At 37.9% G+C, this 14,083-nt stretch overlaps 1 protein-coding gene across 2 annotated transcripts in view; it reads right to left on the bottom strand.

The window, feature by feature from the left end:
- The window catches only part of pigg (phosphatidylinositol glycan anchor biosynthesis class G), a 97,916-nt gene that overhangs the window by 50,908 nt on the left and 32,925 nt on the right, over positions 1 to 14,083 (bottom strand). Inside the window, exons 7-8 of one of the 2 annotated variants that reach the window (XM_055016635.1) lie at positions 10,829 to 11,046; positions 9,498 to 9,782 (exon numbers count right to left, since the gene is read on the bottom strand). In XM_055016635.1, coding sequence (XP_054872610.1) covers positions 9,498 to 9,782; positions 10,829 to 11,046 — 503 coding nt within the window. The remainder of the gene's footprint in view (positions 1 to 9,497; positions 9,783 to 10,828; positions 11,047 to 14,083) is intronic. The other variant, XM_023277027.3, reaches the window with a different exon arrangement.

Genomic DNA, 14,083 nt, shown 5'->3' with positions numbered 1-14,083 from the left:
CTCGGCTCATTATCGCTTAAAAGATGCAAACAGTAGCTGTAACGCTTTAAACAAACAAGCTTAACGAGCTCTGTAGGCTCCAGTAGGTGGATTAGTCTCAAGGTTTTGAATGAAACACAATGGACCAGATTGTGGGGTAACCTTAAATAAAACTGTAGGAGTGTGAGAAAATACACTACCAGTCAAAAGTTTGGACACACCTTCTCATTCAGTGGTTTTTATTTAATTATTTTCTACATTGCAGATTAATACTGAAGACATCAAAACTATGAAAGAAAACTAAAAAAGTGTTAATCTACAATGTAGAAAATAATCCACATAAATAAAAAGCATTGAATGAGAAGGTGTGTCCAAACTTTTCACTAGTAGCGTATATACAGTGCAATGTTTTGTATCACCTCCTGTATTGAAACATTATTGATACAGAGATGTCAAATATAATTTTTTTAAAGTCTTTCTCCAGTCATTGATTTAACCCCTAAAAACTCATCTATGTGTATCACTGCAGCTCAGCACACCAGCTCACCTACTCCACTCAAACACTGTAAAAACCCTCCATAATACAAAGTGGCAAGTTGGAATATTGAAGTAATTCAGCCGTACATGTCAGAACTGGAAACTCTAAAGAAGATTCTAAAGAAGAATGATACAGAAAGCCCCACCCTGCCAGTGGACAGGATTAGTTCTGTACATCAGTTCCAAACGAAACTCTAGACATCTGACTCCATGTTTTTGAAACTGTCATTGGTACACTACAGTTTCAAGGTGAAACTGCTTATTACACTCATCATTTGTCTTCCAGCATATGAAAAAACATCATACGAGCATGTTAGCAAGTTAAAAGACCTGTACTAGAGGGAGTCTTTAAAACATGAAGACACTTTAAACTGATTCATAAGACCAATTTGACATACAAAAATCCCTACTTAATGACTACTCATGGTGGTGCTTATTAAATAAATGAGAATAAAATGTACGGATGTTGACTAAAATGCTGGACAGCGGGGTCAAGCAAATCAGAGCTAATTAACTAAACTGACATATTATAACTGACACAATGGAAATTCATACCATTATATTTTACACCTCATCTTCTGACTTCTAATAGTAATTCCAAGTACATTTTGGATGTACTTCAAGAAACTGAAAAGGTGAAATCTGTCTAATGAGAGACGACAAACTGGCAAAAACAGAATTAATGTTGTGGGATAAATCTGAGAAAATTCCAGACAGCGGGGAAAGTAATACGACACAATCCGATCCAATATAACACGATACGATGCGATAAAATATGATTAGCCTTTATTAATGCCACAGTGGGGAAATAAGCATTTTTACAGCATCTAAAGGAAATATTGCAAAAAAAAAATTTAAATATTATTAGAAAAATAAAAATGAACAAAAGTACAGGTTCTTCCATATGCGGGTATTCAGATTATATAAATTCCTCTGGATGGGGAAAGCAACAGTATTGCGCATGTCAATGGTATGGCATGGATTCTTTCAAGAATAGAAATATTGATAGGGAAGTACTAATACTGTGAGGATTTGACACTATATTAAATTCATGCTGAAATGCAGTGAATAAACATGTAATTCCTGCTTTTTTTGGTCTTTTTAGGGATATTTTTCTTCTTCAGTTTCATAGACATTGTGATGTATCACATATGATTATCTTGTCAGTGCATCACCAAATTGCTTTATTACAATATGATTGTATAGTGAGTTTCTTCCCACATTTATTAAACAGAGCACATGAGCACGATTGACTTTCTACCCCGCTCTTCTGAACTACAAAGCAAAAACTTACAAACCCCAAAGTCGCATCATTCCTTTCACTACTTCTGAAAACTATGGAAAAGAGCCAAGATTCACTTTTCTGTGAACTTGAAAAGCATAAATGGGAGAAATGTTCTCTTTAGGATCCTCAGGGCCGACATGTACAGTCGACCATTAATCAATCAAAACATGAGCTGAAGCCAAATGTGCTGAAGAAGGATATTGCTCTGCCGCCCTGTCAAAGGCCATCTCTGCATCAGTGGATGACCCTTTTTCTCTAATATACACTGCCAGTAAAAAGTTTGGACACACCTTCTCATTTAATGGTTTTTCCTGAAGGCATCAAAACTATGAATGAACACATATGGAACTATGCAGTAAACAAAAAAGTGTAAAATAAGTCAAAACATGTTTTATATTTTAGATTCTTCAAAATAGCCACCCTTTGCTTTGTTACTGCTTTGTACACTCTTGACCTTCTCTCCATTAACTTCATAAGGTAGTCATCTGAAATGGTTTTCACTTCACAGGTGTGACTTGTCAAGGTTCATTTGTGGAATTTCTTGCCTTCTTAATGGGATTGGGACCATCAGTTGTGTTGTGCAGAAGTCAGGTTGGTCCACAGTTGACAGCCCTATTTGACAACTATTAGAATCCATATTAGGGCAAGAACCTATCAGCTAAGAGAAACGACAGTCCATCATTACTTTAGGAACTGAAGGTCAGTCAGTCTGGAAAATTGCAAAAACTTCGAATGTATCCCCAAGTGCAGTCACAAAAACCATCAAGCGCTACGATGAAACTGGCTCACAGGAAAGGAAGACCAAGAGTCTCCTCTGCTGCTGAGGAGAAGTTCATCCAAGTCACCAGCCTCAGAAATCACAAGTTAACAGCAGCTCAGATTAGAGCCCAGATAAATGCCACACAGAGTTCTAGTAGCAGACACATCTCTACATCAACTGTTCAGGGGAAACTGACCAATCAGGCCTTTATGGTCAAAAAGCTGTTAAGAAACCACTACTAAGGAAAAGCAACAAGCAGCAGAGATTAGTTTGGGCTCAGAAACACCAGGAATGGACATTAGACTAGTGGAAATCTGTGCTTTGGTCTGATGAGTTCAAATTTGAGATCTTTGGTTCCACCCGATGTGCCTTTGTGAGACCAGAAAAGGTGAACGGATGGTTTCTACATGCATGGTTCCCACCGTGCAGCATGGAGGAGGAGGTGTGATGGTGTGGAGGTGCTTTGCTGGTGACACTGTTGGGGATTTATTCCAAACTGAAGGAACAGTGAACCAGCATGGCTACCACAGCATCCTGCAGCAACATGACATCCCATCTGGTTTGGTTTAGTTAGACCATCATTTATTTCCAACAGGACAATGACCCCAAACACACCTCCAGGCTTTGGAAGGACTATCTGACCAAGAAGGAGATGATGGAGTGCTGCTTAGGTCAGATGACCTGGCCTCCACAGTCACCTGACCTAAACCCAATCCAGATGGTTCGTGATGAGATGGACCACAGAGTGAAGGCAAAAAGGACCAACAAGTGCTCAGCATCTCTGGGAACTCCTTCAAGACTGTTGGAGAACCATTTCAGGTTCTACCTCATGAAGCTCATCCAGAGAATGCCAAGAGTGTGCAAAGTGTAATCAAAGCAAAGGGTGACTATTATAAAGAATGTAAAATGTGAAACATGTTTAGACTTAATTCACACTTTTTTCTTCACTACATAATTCCATATGTGTTCATAGTTTTGATGCCTTCATTGAAAATCTACAATGTAAATAGTCATGAAAATAAAGAAAAACCATTAAATGAGAAGGTATGTCCAAATTTTTGACTGGTAGTGTATATGGTTATATTTTGCCAAAAATTATTGGAGGATCTTTGGTGCCACCTTTGCATGAGTTAATATCTTACAGTAGCTCTGCCATTTTACTCAATAAAACTTATAAATCAGTTGTGATGCCTTTGAAAGTACATCAGCCTTTACAGCGTGTTTATGATTTATCATAATCCATTGGCAAACCACTGAACCCGTCTTTCCATCATGGAGCTGTGAAACTATTTCTACTTTCCAGCGTTCTCATTTGAACAATTACCATTTTCACACAGGCAAAAAAACCCTCTTCAAACTCCTGTATTGTTTTCAGACTTACAGTAAGCTCCTTACATAAGTTATGAGAAACTCAATTAAATCATTTGTTAACGGGGTGTTAGACCTGCTTTATCACGACTGCTGTTTCACACTTCTGTCTTCCCCAATTTCTCCTTTCAAACATTCACCTCCTTTATAGAGCTACTTCTCGAAATAAAGTATACTCACCTTTAGGTCATTAAAATTCATTTAACTGGAATTCTAATCACATTTTTGTTGGAGTAGCGAGTAAGTAAGTGTGCTTAATCTTCAAGTTTTTCCATTGAGCTGAGAAACCAATCAGAATACTTCTATTAAACATTTTGGATGCCGCCCAAAATGCAGTCATTTGTCAAGCACAAACCAGGCTCAGCTCTGCACTTAGATCCAAACTGAATCCAGGGATTATAAAACAACACTGTACCTGACGATAATTTCGTACCTTTTTCCATTTTTGAAATTGGTACCACTATGTTTTACAGCACTTCTTCCTACTGCTTTTAGTAAATCCAAGTACATCTCAGTACTTTAGGAAGCTGAAAGGTGAAATATGTCCAAAGAGTTGACAAACTGGCAAAAGAAGATTTAATCTTGTTGGAAAAATCAGAAGACTTCCAGCAAATCCATTAATTTCATCTTCTAGTACTGCTGTAGTATAATATTAAACCACCTTCATTATGTAATCTCAATATCAAAATGAGTTTGTCAGTCATGACTTAGAGGACACAGAGTTCACTAATTGTATTTCCTCACACAGGTTATTAAAAAGATTCTGGCCATGGAGATGGGCCTTGACTGTAAATTCTTAATCACCATTTTTGGAACAAGATATAACACATGGCAAGATATAAGACAGCTTTTCTACGCACACAGCAGGAATAAATCCATATATTGCTTTTAAAGTAATCAATAAGAATTTAAAATTCACTCCAACACCACAAGCAAGCTGTTGTGTGGAAGTTAGTTTTTCTGAATGTGGTCCTTCTAAGAAACGTATCTGAAAGCAGGGTTTTTATACTTGAGAACAGAGCTTAACATCAATAAATACATATTTTCAAAAGCCTCTTTATTAAAGTTATAGATATTCTTAAAACAGAAAGTCAATGCAGCAGTGAATTAATGCACTTTCTGCAAGTAAACATTTCTACATACTTTTGCACAATAATTTTACATCTGAGTTTTCATCCAAATGTATTTAAGATTTAGAGTAACATCAGATTAAGAGTGTCTGAAGTACTACATGTTTTTTGACATCACATAATTCACAGCAAGCAAAAGAAAAAGCCAAATCTCTAGACATTTTCTGGTGTCAGCATCTAAAGTTTCAGGACTTGTTTCTACCTCTCGTTAATATTGTTGTAAAATGCATATCTTTGTGTTTTTTGTGTTTTGGAAATGTCACTATTCACTGACATTTAACTGATTGAGCGGATATTCAATTAAAGAAAAGTAACTACAAGTTAAACAATGAAGTAAATTGTTAGTTGCAGCCATATTTAACAGCAAATCATTTTCCTTTCATTTTGTGATGATTGTGTCATTTCAATATACATTGAATACGTATTTGGTGCAGCCACCTTTTGCGTTTTTTTAAAGTACCAGTTTACCACCAGGTATTAGATAGACTTGCACACAGTGTCTGAAGGCCAAGCGTCTCAGAGAACATGCTACAGTTCAGTTCCTTGAAAATGCTTCTCCGTGACTCAACAGTAGTCAAGCCACAACATTGTGTCTATTGTCTTTGTCCTTCTTGTAATTTGTCTAAATTCTGCTGCTGGAGGAGCCATTTCTCTTTACAGGCCTCATCATTAGCTGCCAACTGAACTATGAGCACCATCTTTTGTTGCCATTTGTCTGACATTAAAACTCAAAGAACGAGTCTTTTCAAGGACGCCTGAGTGAGGGCAGAAACATCTACTGTACTGGTTAATCCCTCCATATGCTGCAGTGTATAGATTTGGGAGTTTATTTTCTCACTCAGCCTAATGGCCCAAGTGGATTTCTTCCGACTTTTTTGCCGTATCAGCACTTTCCCAAAGTTCCCAGAAGGGAAATGAGATGTAACCTTTACAGATAATTTATAATGAGCAAAGAGGTACAGCTGCAAAGAGGAGTTACCTTTTAGGCCATTGAAACAAACACTTAAGACTGGCAGCTTCCACTTTGCACTGAATAACTGCTGCCGCTGTGTATGATTGATTACTCACATTTAGAAGAGTAATCTACATATTGCTGCCGATTATTTTAATTTATGGAGGTGAAATTCAACAGCGCAATTATGTGGGAATATAAAATAACTAACAGTTCAAGAAACAAATCTGAACTACCCAAAAGTAAAGAAAGCACTGCTACAACATCCTCCTGTATGTTACCATTGCCTTTAAGTTGTAATGAAGGCTAAATGATGGTTACCTTTGACATAAACAATTTTACTGATTATTTGATGTGTGCACTAGCAAACAATGTGGTCTTTTTACTCTTTTAAATCATAATTTAGGCTGACAAGTTGTAACAAAACATAAAACTATCTTTAAAGATTGAATAATGCAACAAAAAAGGAATTAATTCAAATAATCTGCCTTTGTAACAGTTTGCAATTGTAAACAGTTTTACTACAAAGCTTAAATAATTTTAAATAGTGTTTCTGTATAATTCTGCTAAAGGCTACAGCTCATGAAAATGTATTGATTTATTATTTTAATGGCAAATCAAATCAGATTCTCCATCTGTCCGTTGGATTAATGTGTGTTTTATTTACAGAGTTCATAAACTCAGACTGTTTTCTAACCAGATGCGTTGAGATGACTTTAATGCAGTAGTTTTTAACTGCACATCATGTGGCTCCTGCAAAGCTACAAACACTTTTTCCCCAAAAAGAAACAGATGTAAGACTATTATAAAAATCTGAGCTATTATGTTGGATCCATAAATAAAAATCTCAGAAAGTAGCAACGGTAATTTCTTTTTATGCAATTCAAGTGTGTGGGAAGCCAGTAGGGAAGCCATATAGGGGGGATACTTTATAGCTCCACAGAAGAGAGAGACTAAAATTATTTTTGCTGAAGGGTGCAGTCAGCAACTTTTATAGGAATGAACTAAGTGCTTAAAACGTGGCATCTGATTCTCTTAAAGTCTCTCTGATCATTGATTTAACCTCTGAATGCTAATTTCTGTGTGTCAAAGTTAAAGGTTTAAGTTGGGAGAAAGTAGTTTCGGATACCAGGAAATGCTGCCCAAAACACACACACACACAATAAAAACAACAAAAAAATAAAACAAGTAGGAAGTGTGCAAAACATTAGCTTGTGTTAATGCTGTGCAAATTTCAAATTGCTTCTGGTTATCTCTGAGAACCTCCTCAATCAGCTGCTACAACCGTGTTTCTGAGAGATGAATGTTTGCAATGGCTGCGTTTTCACAGGGGGATTTTGTACATCTTCCCAGAGTTCATCAGTATTCAGAACATGAGATGTGTCAGATTAAATCATATCGGTCTGCCTAATGGTAGACCAGACTGGACACCTGAACTTTAGATTCAACTGTAAAGTTTCCAGACCGGCTGCTGACACTGTGCTGCAGAAGATTCTATTGTTGCATACACTACTGTTTTTAATATATAGATACTACTGTCCAAAAGTTTGGGTTCATTCAGACAATTTCAAGCTTTTCTGCAACTAAACTGCTGAGTTAGAATTTATACAATTATTATTTTGTGTAACAAAAACTCTTTTCCCATTTCTTTTAGCCAACACCTTTAACATAATTTAACCATGACCTTTGGCTAACAATTTAAACCATGAATTTATTACATTTACCAAATTATTCCATTAGTTTATTCACTACATTTAGCTGCTCAATACTACACAGTGGCCACATTGAACACATAGTATACACCACCATTCAAAAGTTTGGGGTCACCCAGGCTATTTCATGTTTTCTATGAAAACTCACACTTTTATCCATGTGCTAACATAACTGCACAAAGGTTTTCTAATCATCAATTAGCCTTTCAACACCATTAGCTAACACAATGTAGCATTAGAACACAGGAGTGATGGTTGCTGGAAATGTTCCTCTGTACCTCTATGGAGATATTCCATTAAAAATCAGCTGTTTCCAGCTACAATAGTCATTTACCAACATTTACCATGGCATACCACCAACAATGGCTTGACTGGATTTCTGATTAATTTAATGTTATCTTCATTGAAAAAAACTCTCTTTCTTTCAAAAATAAGGACATTTCTAAGCGACCCCACATTTGCCCGGCAGTGTAAGTTACATATTTAGAAGTTTTTTCATGTTTAAAATGGCTTTGATGCGTCTCTGCACTACTTTTCCTCTATAATGTGCAGATCTACCAAGTCCCTGCTTCTTTTACTCTCACAGCAGCTCGAGGACACCAGCTCACCTACGAATGAGCTCAAACACTAAAACCACCACATACATGTAGATTGATTCTGAAGAATAATAACGATATGGAAAACGTTTGTTCTGTATGAAACCCCAGAAGCCTAATCTGTGTTTGTGAAACTGTCATCAGTACACTCCAGTTTCATGTTAAAATACTGAACTATGCGTCTTCTGGCTCACAAAAACACCATATGGATCCATGGTCAACTGATGCACTGCCTGACACACTGTCTGAAATTAAAGAGTACTTGTATTTTTTTCAAACATTAATTTACAATGCAGCAACAGTTCCATCTTTCCACTATTCCAAACTGATGCAACCATTTCTGGCAATGCAGCGGCAAAAAACTTCATTTTCTATAACACAGAGGAATGCACTATCTAACTGGAGACTCACACAGTGATTTCCACAGATTCAACTCTGGTAGACTGGAACATTGTTGATACGAGAGAACTGAGGAGTTAGAAAAAAACACATATGCTATTTAAAATGATGTATTAGGTTCATCGGTGTGTTTCATGAACGCCTTTTAAATGGATCTTGAAATCAATGAGAGCCTGTGACTTCTGGGATGTAGAGTAAAAATGCAGCACAGTAACAAAAGCAGCTTCTGCTTCTGTGCTGCATATTCCTTTTGCTTTGCTGCTGCTGGTGTTTGAGGAATACTTTGTGTGTTCCCATAGTCACACTACTGAGAAAAGGTTCTCATTCTCAAGTGTGTCAGCATTAACAATTATCATTTGTTCATGTGTAAAACATCTCCCTTCTTAATACCTCATCATTTCCCTTTTGAAACCTGCAGAATAATTCAGGGGTAATTAAGGTGGTTCTCTGCAATCTTTGATTAAAAACACGACAAGGTGAGGATACAGCCAAGCACCGTTTGATGAATATAAATGTTGCCCACAGTTTCAAATTGACTAAGAGGCACTTGCTGAAACATTTCTTTTAGGCCATTTCTTTTGGTGGAGCAAAAGGTTCTTTACATTGTCGCTTTAATATTTTGAACTATAAAGTGATCACAGCTGAACTGGTTAACAGCTAAGGTTGCACATTCTGGTTTTACATGCAGCTTACTATATGCAGGTATACGTCACTGAGGACAAACATCAGCTACCACCTGTACCTGTGCTTGGTGCTTATATTTAGGTGCTCTTACTCACCTTCCCACGAATCTTTGGCCCCAGGGGGAGTCTCCGTGTTGCTATAGAGACCAGAATACAAAACATTGCTGAGGAGAAGGCAACAGCAGCAAACACGAGACCCCAGGAGAGACTACAGAAGTAACAGGAGCTCTCAGCAGATGTGCACACCAAGACGTGCACTGAGGCAAGAAGCAGGCACAAGAGGTAGAAAGGCAGGGAGAGCAGGGACGAGAGGACTGGGAGGTCCACCGCTGCTCCACCGCTGAGGGCTTCAGGCATCGCCAGCAGTAAGACCAACAGGAGCTAAAAGGCCAGGAGCGAGGCAGAGCAAGGAGAGAGGAGGAGAGAGAAAGTTCTGACTTTGATCAACTATTTGTGCAACCGCAGAAGGCTGCATTTTTAGGTCTTAACCAATTAATGGAGATCATATTAGCAGTAAAGAGCAATTTCAAAACATAAAGCTATGAACATCCATTTATACACACTTGGAAAGACCACGTATATCATGACAGTCTTGAGTTTCCAATGACTCCAATATCTAGTAATTTTCTATGATGGAATAATTTAAACGGGCTGCACAGTGGTGTAGTGGTTAGCACTTTCACCTTGCAGCTAGAAGGTCCCTGGTTCGCATCCCGGCTTTCCCGGGATCTTTCTGCATGGAGTTTGCATGTTCTCCCTGTGCATGCGTGGGTTTTCTCCAGGTTCTCCGGCTTCCTCCCACAGTCCAAAAATATGCTGAGGTTAATTGATTATTCTAAATTGCCCGTAGGTGTGAATGTGAGAGTGATTGTTTGTCTATATATGTGGCCCTGTGACAGACTGGTGACCTGTCTAGGGTGTCCCCTGCCTTCACCTGAGTCAGCTGGGATAGACTCCAGCTGTACTGTATGCATATTCTGACCCTGCAGGGTTCAACAAGACCGATAACAAATTTATGAAAAGGTATTATTGCTTTTTGTGGCAGCGCATGCATTTCAATGACTCCATCCATTCCATGAGTTATAGGAGTCACTGGAAACTCAAGATTGTCATGGTGCACATGGTCGTTACAAGTGTTTGTAAATTTTGCTTTACAACTGTATCTTGCATGTAGAGAAGGTCAGGACATCCTTAAAGTTATGTTTAGACTTTCACTATTCGTAATTATGGCAAAACATCTTGTCAAAGCTTCTTCTTTCAGTCTTTGTTCATTAACTTCAATGTTTAGTGTGCAAGCTTACAAATGTCAACACACTTCTGAGTCAGATTAAGTTTCATTTCCATCTGCTCCTTCCAAGAACAGTACTGACCAACCAGCCACACATCTATCAGAGTATATGTGATGAATAAAATCCTTCAGTACTCACCTGAAACACAAACACCATGCCAGCGATCATAGAGTACATGTCATATTTGCCCAGTTGTTTGCTGAGAGCAGAGCTCATGGCAGCTAAGGCCTCCAGATATTGCTTCAGGACCTTTTTGCCCATGTTGGTCAGCACCTCAGAGGTGTTTCCTTCCAGGTAGAGCTTCATCCAGTTCCCATGAGCCTTTTCTGCCACTCGAAACTGCTCAAAACCTGCCTCTGGATTGGAGAGAAGCGAAAGGAGGGCGCATGTTTAATGCACTGTGGTTTGATTGTAAAGACTTTTAATTCTTACATTCTTTTTGTTGTTGTTTTGCAGACTATATCAGCTGTCACAATTATCTGAATATGTCAAAAGAAGGTGGACATTTTGATTTGTTTATGCTTTGTTTTGAATTTCATCAGTTTTCCACTGTTGTTCCATTTGTCACACAATTACACCGTTTGCTTTCTTTGATTTATCTGAACAATCAAACTTCTTTATGAAAATACACAAAGGTTCGGCCTTCTGATAAGAGAGCCAAACTTTATAATCCATCTCCCTCAGGCAGTAGTGCAATATTCCTTGTAGTATAAGATAATTAGTGGCACTGTTTTCTTGTATAATTTAATGATCTGTCAACACATTGTGACATATTAATAATCTTACAACCAAGGCGGAATGCTAAGCTACAGCTGGCTGAAGTTAGAAAAACCAGTAGAAATTAAACTTTTTTTTTTTTACTCTTAGCTTATTCAAAACCCAAACTGAACCAAGAAAAAAAGTGAAGAAAAGTCATGGCAGTCTTGAATCCTTTGTCTCTTCAGGCAGCTGTCTAGTTCCTGTCTTTCATCATACAGAAAATACAGACATTTTCTAACTGTTCGTTTCTTGATGAAAACAAGTTCAGTAATCCCATTTATGACTTCATCAATCATTCTGATGTATGTTGGATGTTTTTGCTCAAATGGGAAATCTATTCAATTTCCAGATTTTCTCTTTCCATGTTCTTGTGTCAATAAGGTTGCTTAAATTGAAAAGACAATTTGCCCATGGTGAAACTATTTAGTTCTGAGGAGAGCAATGTGCAATTCGTCATTTTGCTAACTATGGCAAGCTATGACTCATTCGCATGTTTACTCAAAGCAGATGATGTGATGTCCTTTCATTTTACTTCAAAGCTTTCGAAGCCTGTTCAAGGACAAAGCAATGTGGAGGTTTGATTTGTGGTATACTTCAGTGAGGCATACACACACTGCTAAAAACAATGTTTTGCAGTATAACACCATCTCAGCAGCATAGGCATAGAGGTGATAAATAGTCAGTGTGGGTTTGCCAGACAGAGGGCTTGGTAGAAATATTAGAACCTTAAGCCACAGGCATGAATCATACAATATCGATGGGCCTGGCCATGTTTCATCTGTCTAAATGTACAGGGATTGGTTAATGGCTCTCCAAGATGCCTGAGGTTAGAAGCACGGAAAAACACAATATGAAGATTTAAACAAAGCAGACAGACAGAGAATGTGGCAGAGCAGTATGACAGCAGGACGGAGCGTCTCAAACCTTCTATCGCCAGAGCTGAACTGCAAAAACGCTACTTTCATATGTCACAGGTTGTTCTCACTTTGGGACAAAGAAAAGTGATTGCAAAAACAAAGAGACTCCAGAACAATGAAGAGATCCTGAAATATCCACCCTCACACTCAAGCTGAGAGTGAAAGATTTTTGGATTAAATTCATTTTTGCCTCCTTAACAAAACACATTTGAATACTGAAATCAAAAACCTATATTTTCAAACAGAAAGATTTTTTTTCTTTCACACTCAGTAATCTCAGGTATCTAACAGTGCTGCCACTTAAAATATCATCCCAGACAAATTTCTCAGCAGTGACAACTATTACATTCTACTACATAACCGCTTCATGATTACCCAAGTGGACAGATTCAAAAAAATCATCACATCCAAATGTAGGTCTGCTGAAATAATTTCCATTTCATCCCATCACTATGGAAACCAGGGACCAAAATAGAGTGGAAAATGTGCTGCCAGAGCGGTAAGTTTTTTAATGTGACAGGAAGTAGTTTTGTTTCAAGTTCTTAAATTGCAACATTTGCTGTTTGCTGCACAGTTTGTGTCTGTCCAAAAAAATTTTTTTTGTACAGCATATTGTACATTAGCCTTACATTCCAACATATGAAATGCACGACAACATACTGTATACAATATGGTATAATTACCAGCATGCACTGAACTGGTAACTGGGAAAACATACAAATGTGTGTGGGCCTAAAGATGAGCAATGCTTCAGCCTGAATGCTAATGTCTTGCTGCCCAAATCCATGACAACAGGCTCACATTGGCAGAGCTAACATACTGAAGCAACTGTACACAAGTAAAATTTTGGCCATGTACAGCAGTTTACTTTAGTGTGTGCTAACAAATGCTAAGTAGCACTTAACACAACGTACAGATAAGGCTCATGGGAATGCCATTTAATATAAAGGTTTAATATGCAAGATTTCAAACTGAAATAAGGAATTAGCACAACAGCAAACAATTTGCTATATAAATATTGAGTGGAATATAGGCATCCTTTGCAGAGAATGAAATCAAACTTCCCCTTATGTGTGTTGTAATCCAAGCTCCTCCCTTTTGTGTTGTGGCTGCTGGTCTGGCCACATGTGCATGTTAGTGCATGTGAATCCCTCCCATTGAAACTAATGACACTCCCTACACTAATAAACAAACAAAGAGTGACTTTCCACACCATATTTGAAAAGCAAAAGTAGAGTCAAGCATTTGCATTTGATATGTTATTTACTTAATGCTCTTGTTTATAGCTTAGTGTCAGAGTCTCTGCTGCAGGTTTGAAACTCTCTTCATTTTCTACTTCTTCTTGCTCAGGTCTGTTTAGCTCCAATTGTTGTGCATCTGTTTCCACACATGGGTTCACTCCATTCCAAAAAAACCACAGAAACAGACATAAGAAAGCAGAGATGAGAGATAAGACAGAGAGACAGATGATGTAAAGTCAATGTTACTTGAGTAGTAGACATTCAGTGTGTTTTCCAAAGCTAGCGTGTGCTAATGGTTGTGGCTGGATTATTTTTTGTTGACTGTCGTGTGCACAGCCTTTCTGGTTGTACATGAAAGTGACAGAAAAGAGGAGCTGTGGCCGACGTGCCTGTTTGTTTGAATATGAGATATTGGTGCATCCATCAGCTATCCTAAGAGCTTCAGTAGAATTCAAATGGACTCCTTTTTAAGTTTC

Source organism: Amphiprion ocellaris, chromosome 13 (genome assembly GCF_022539595.1).
Source record: "Amphiprion ocellaris isolate individual 3 ecotype Okinawa chromosome 13, ASM2253959v1, whole genome shotgun sequence".
In the NCBI taxonomy this organism is placed as follows: Eukaryota; Metazoa; Chordata; class Actinopteri; family Pomacentridae; genus Amphiprion; species Amphiprion ocellaris.
Note: the sequence above shows the minus strand (reverse complement) of the source record. Positions and strands in the feature narration are given on the sequence as shown.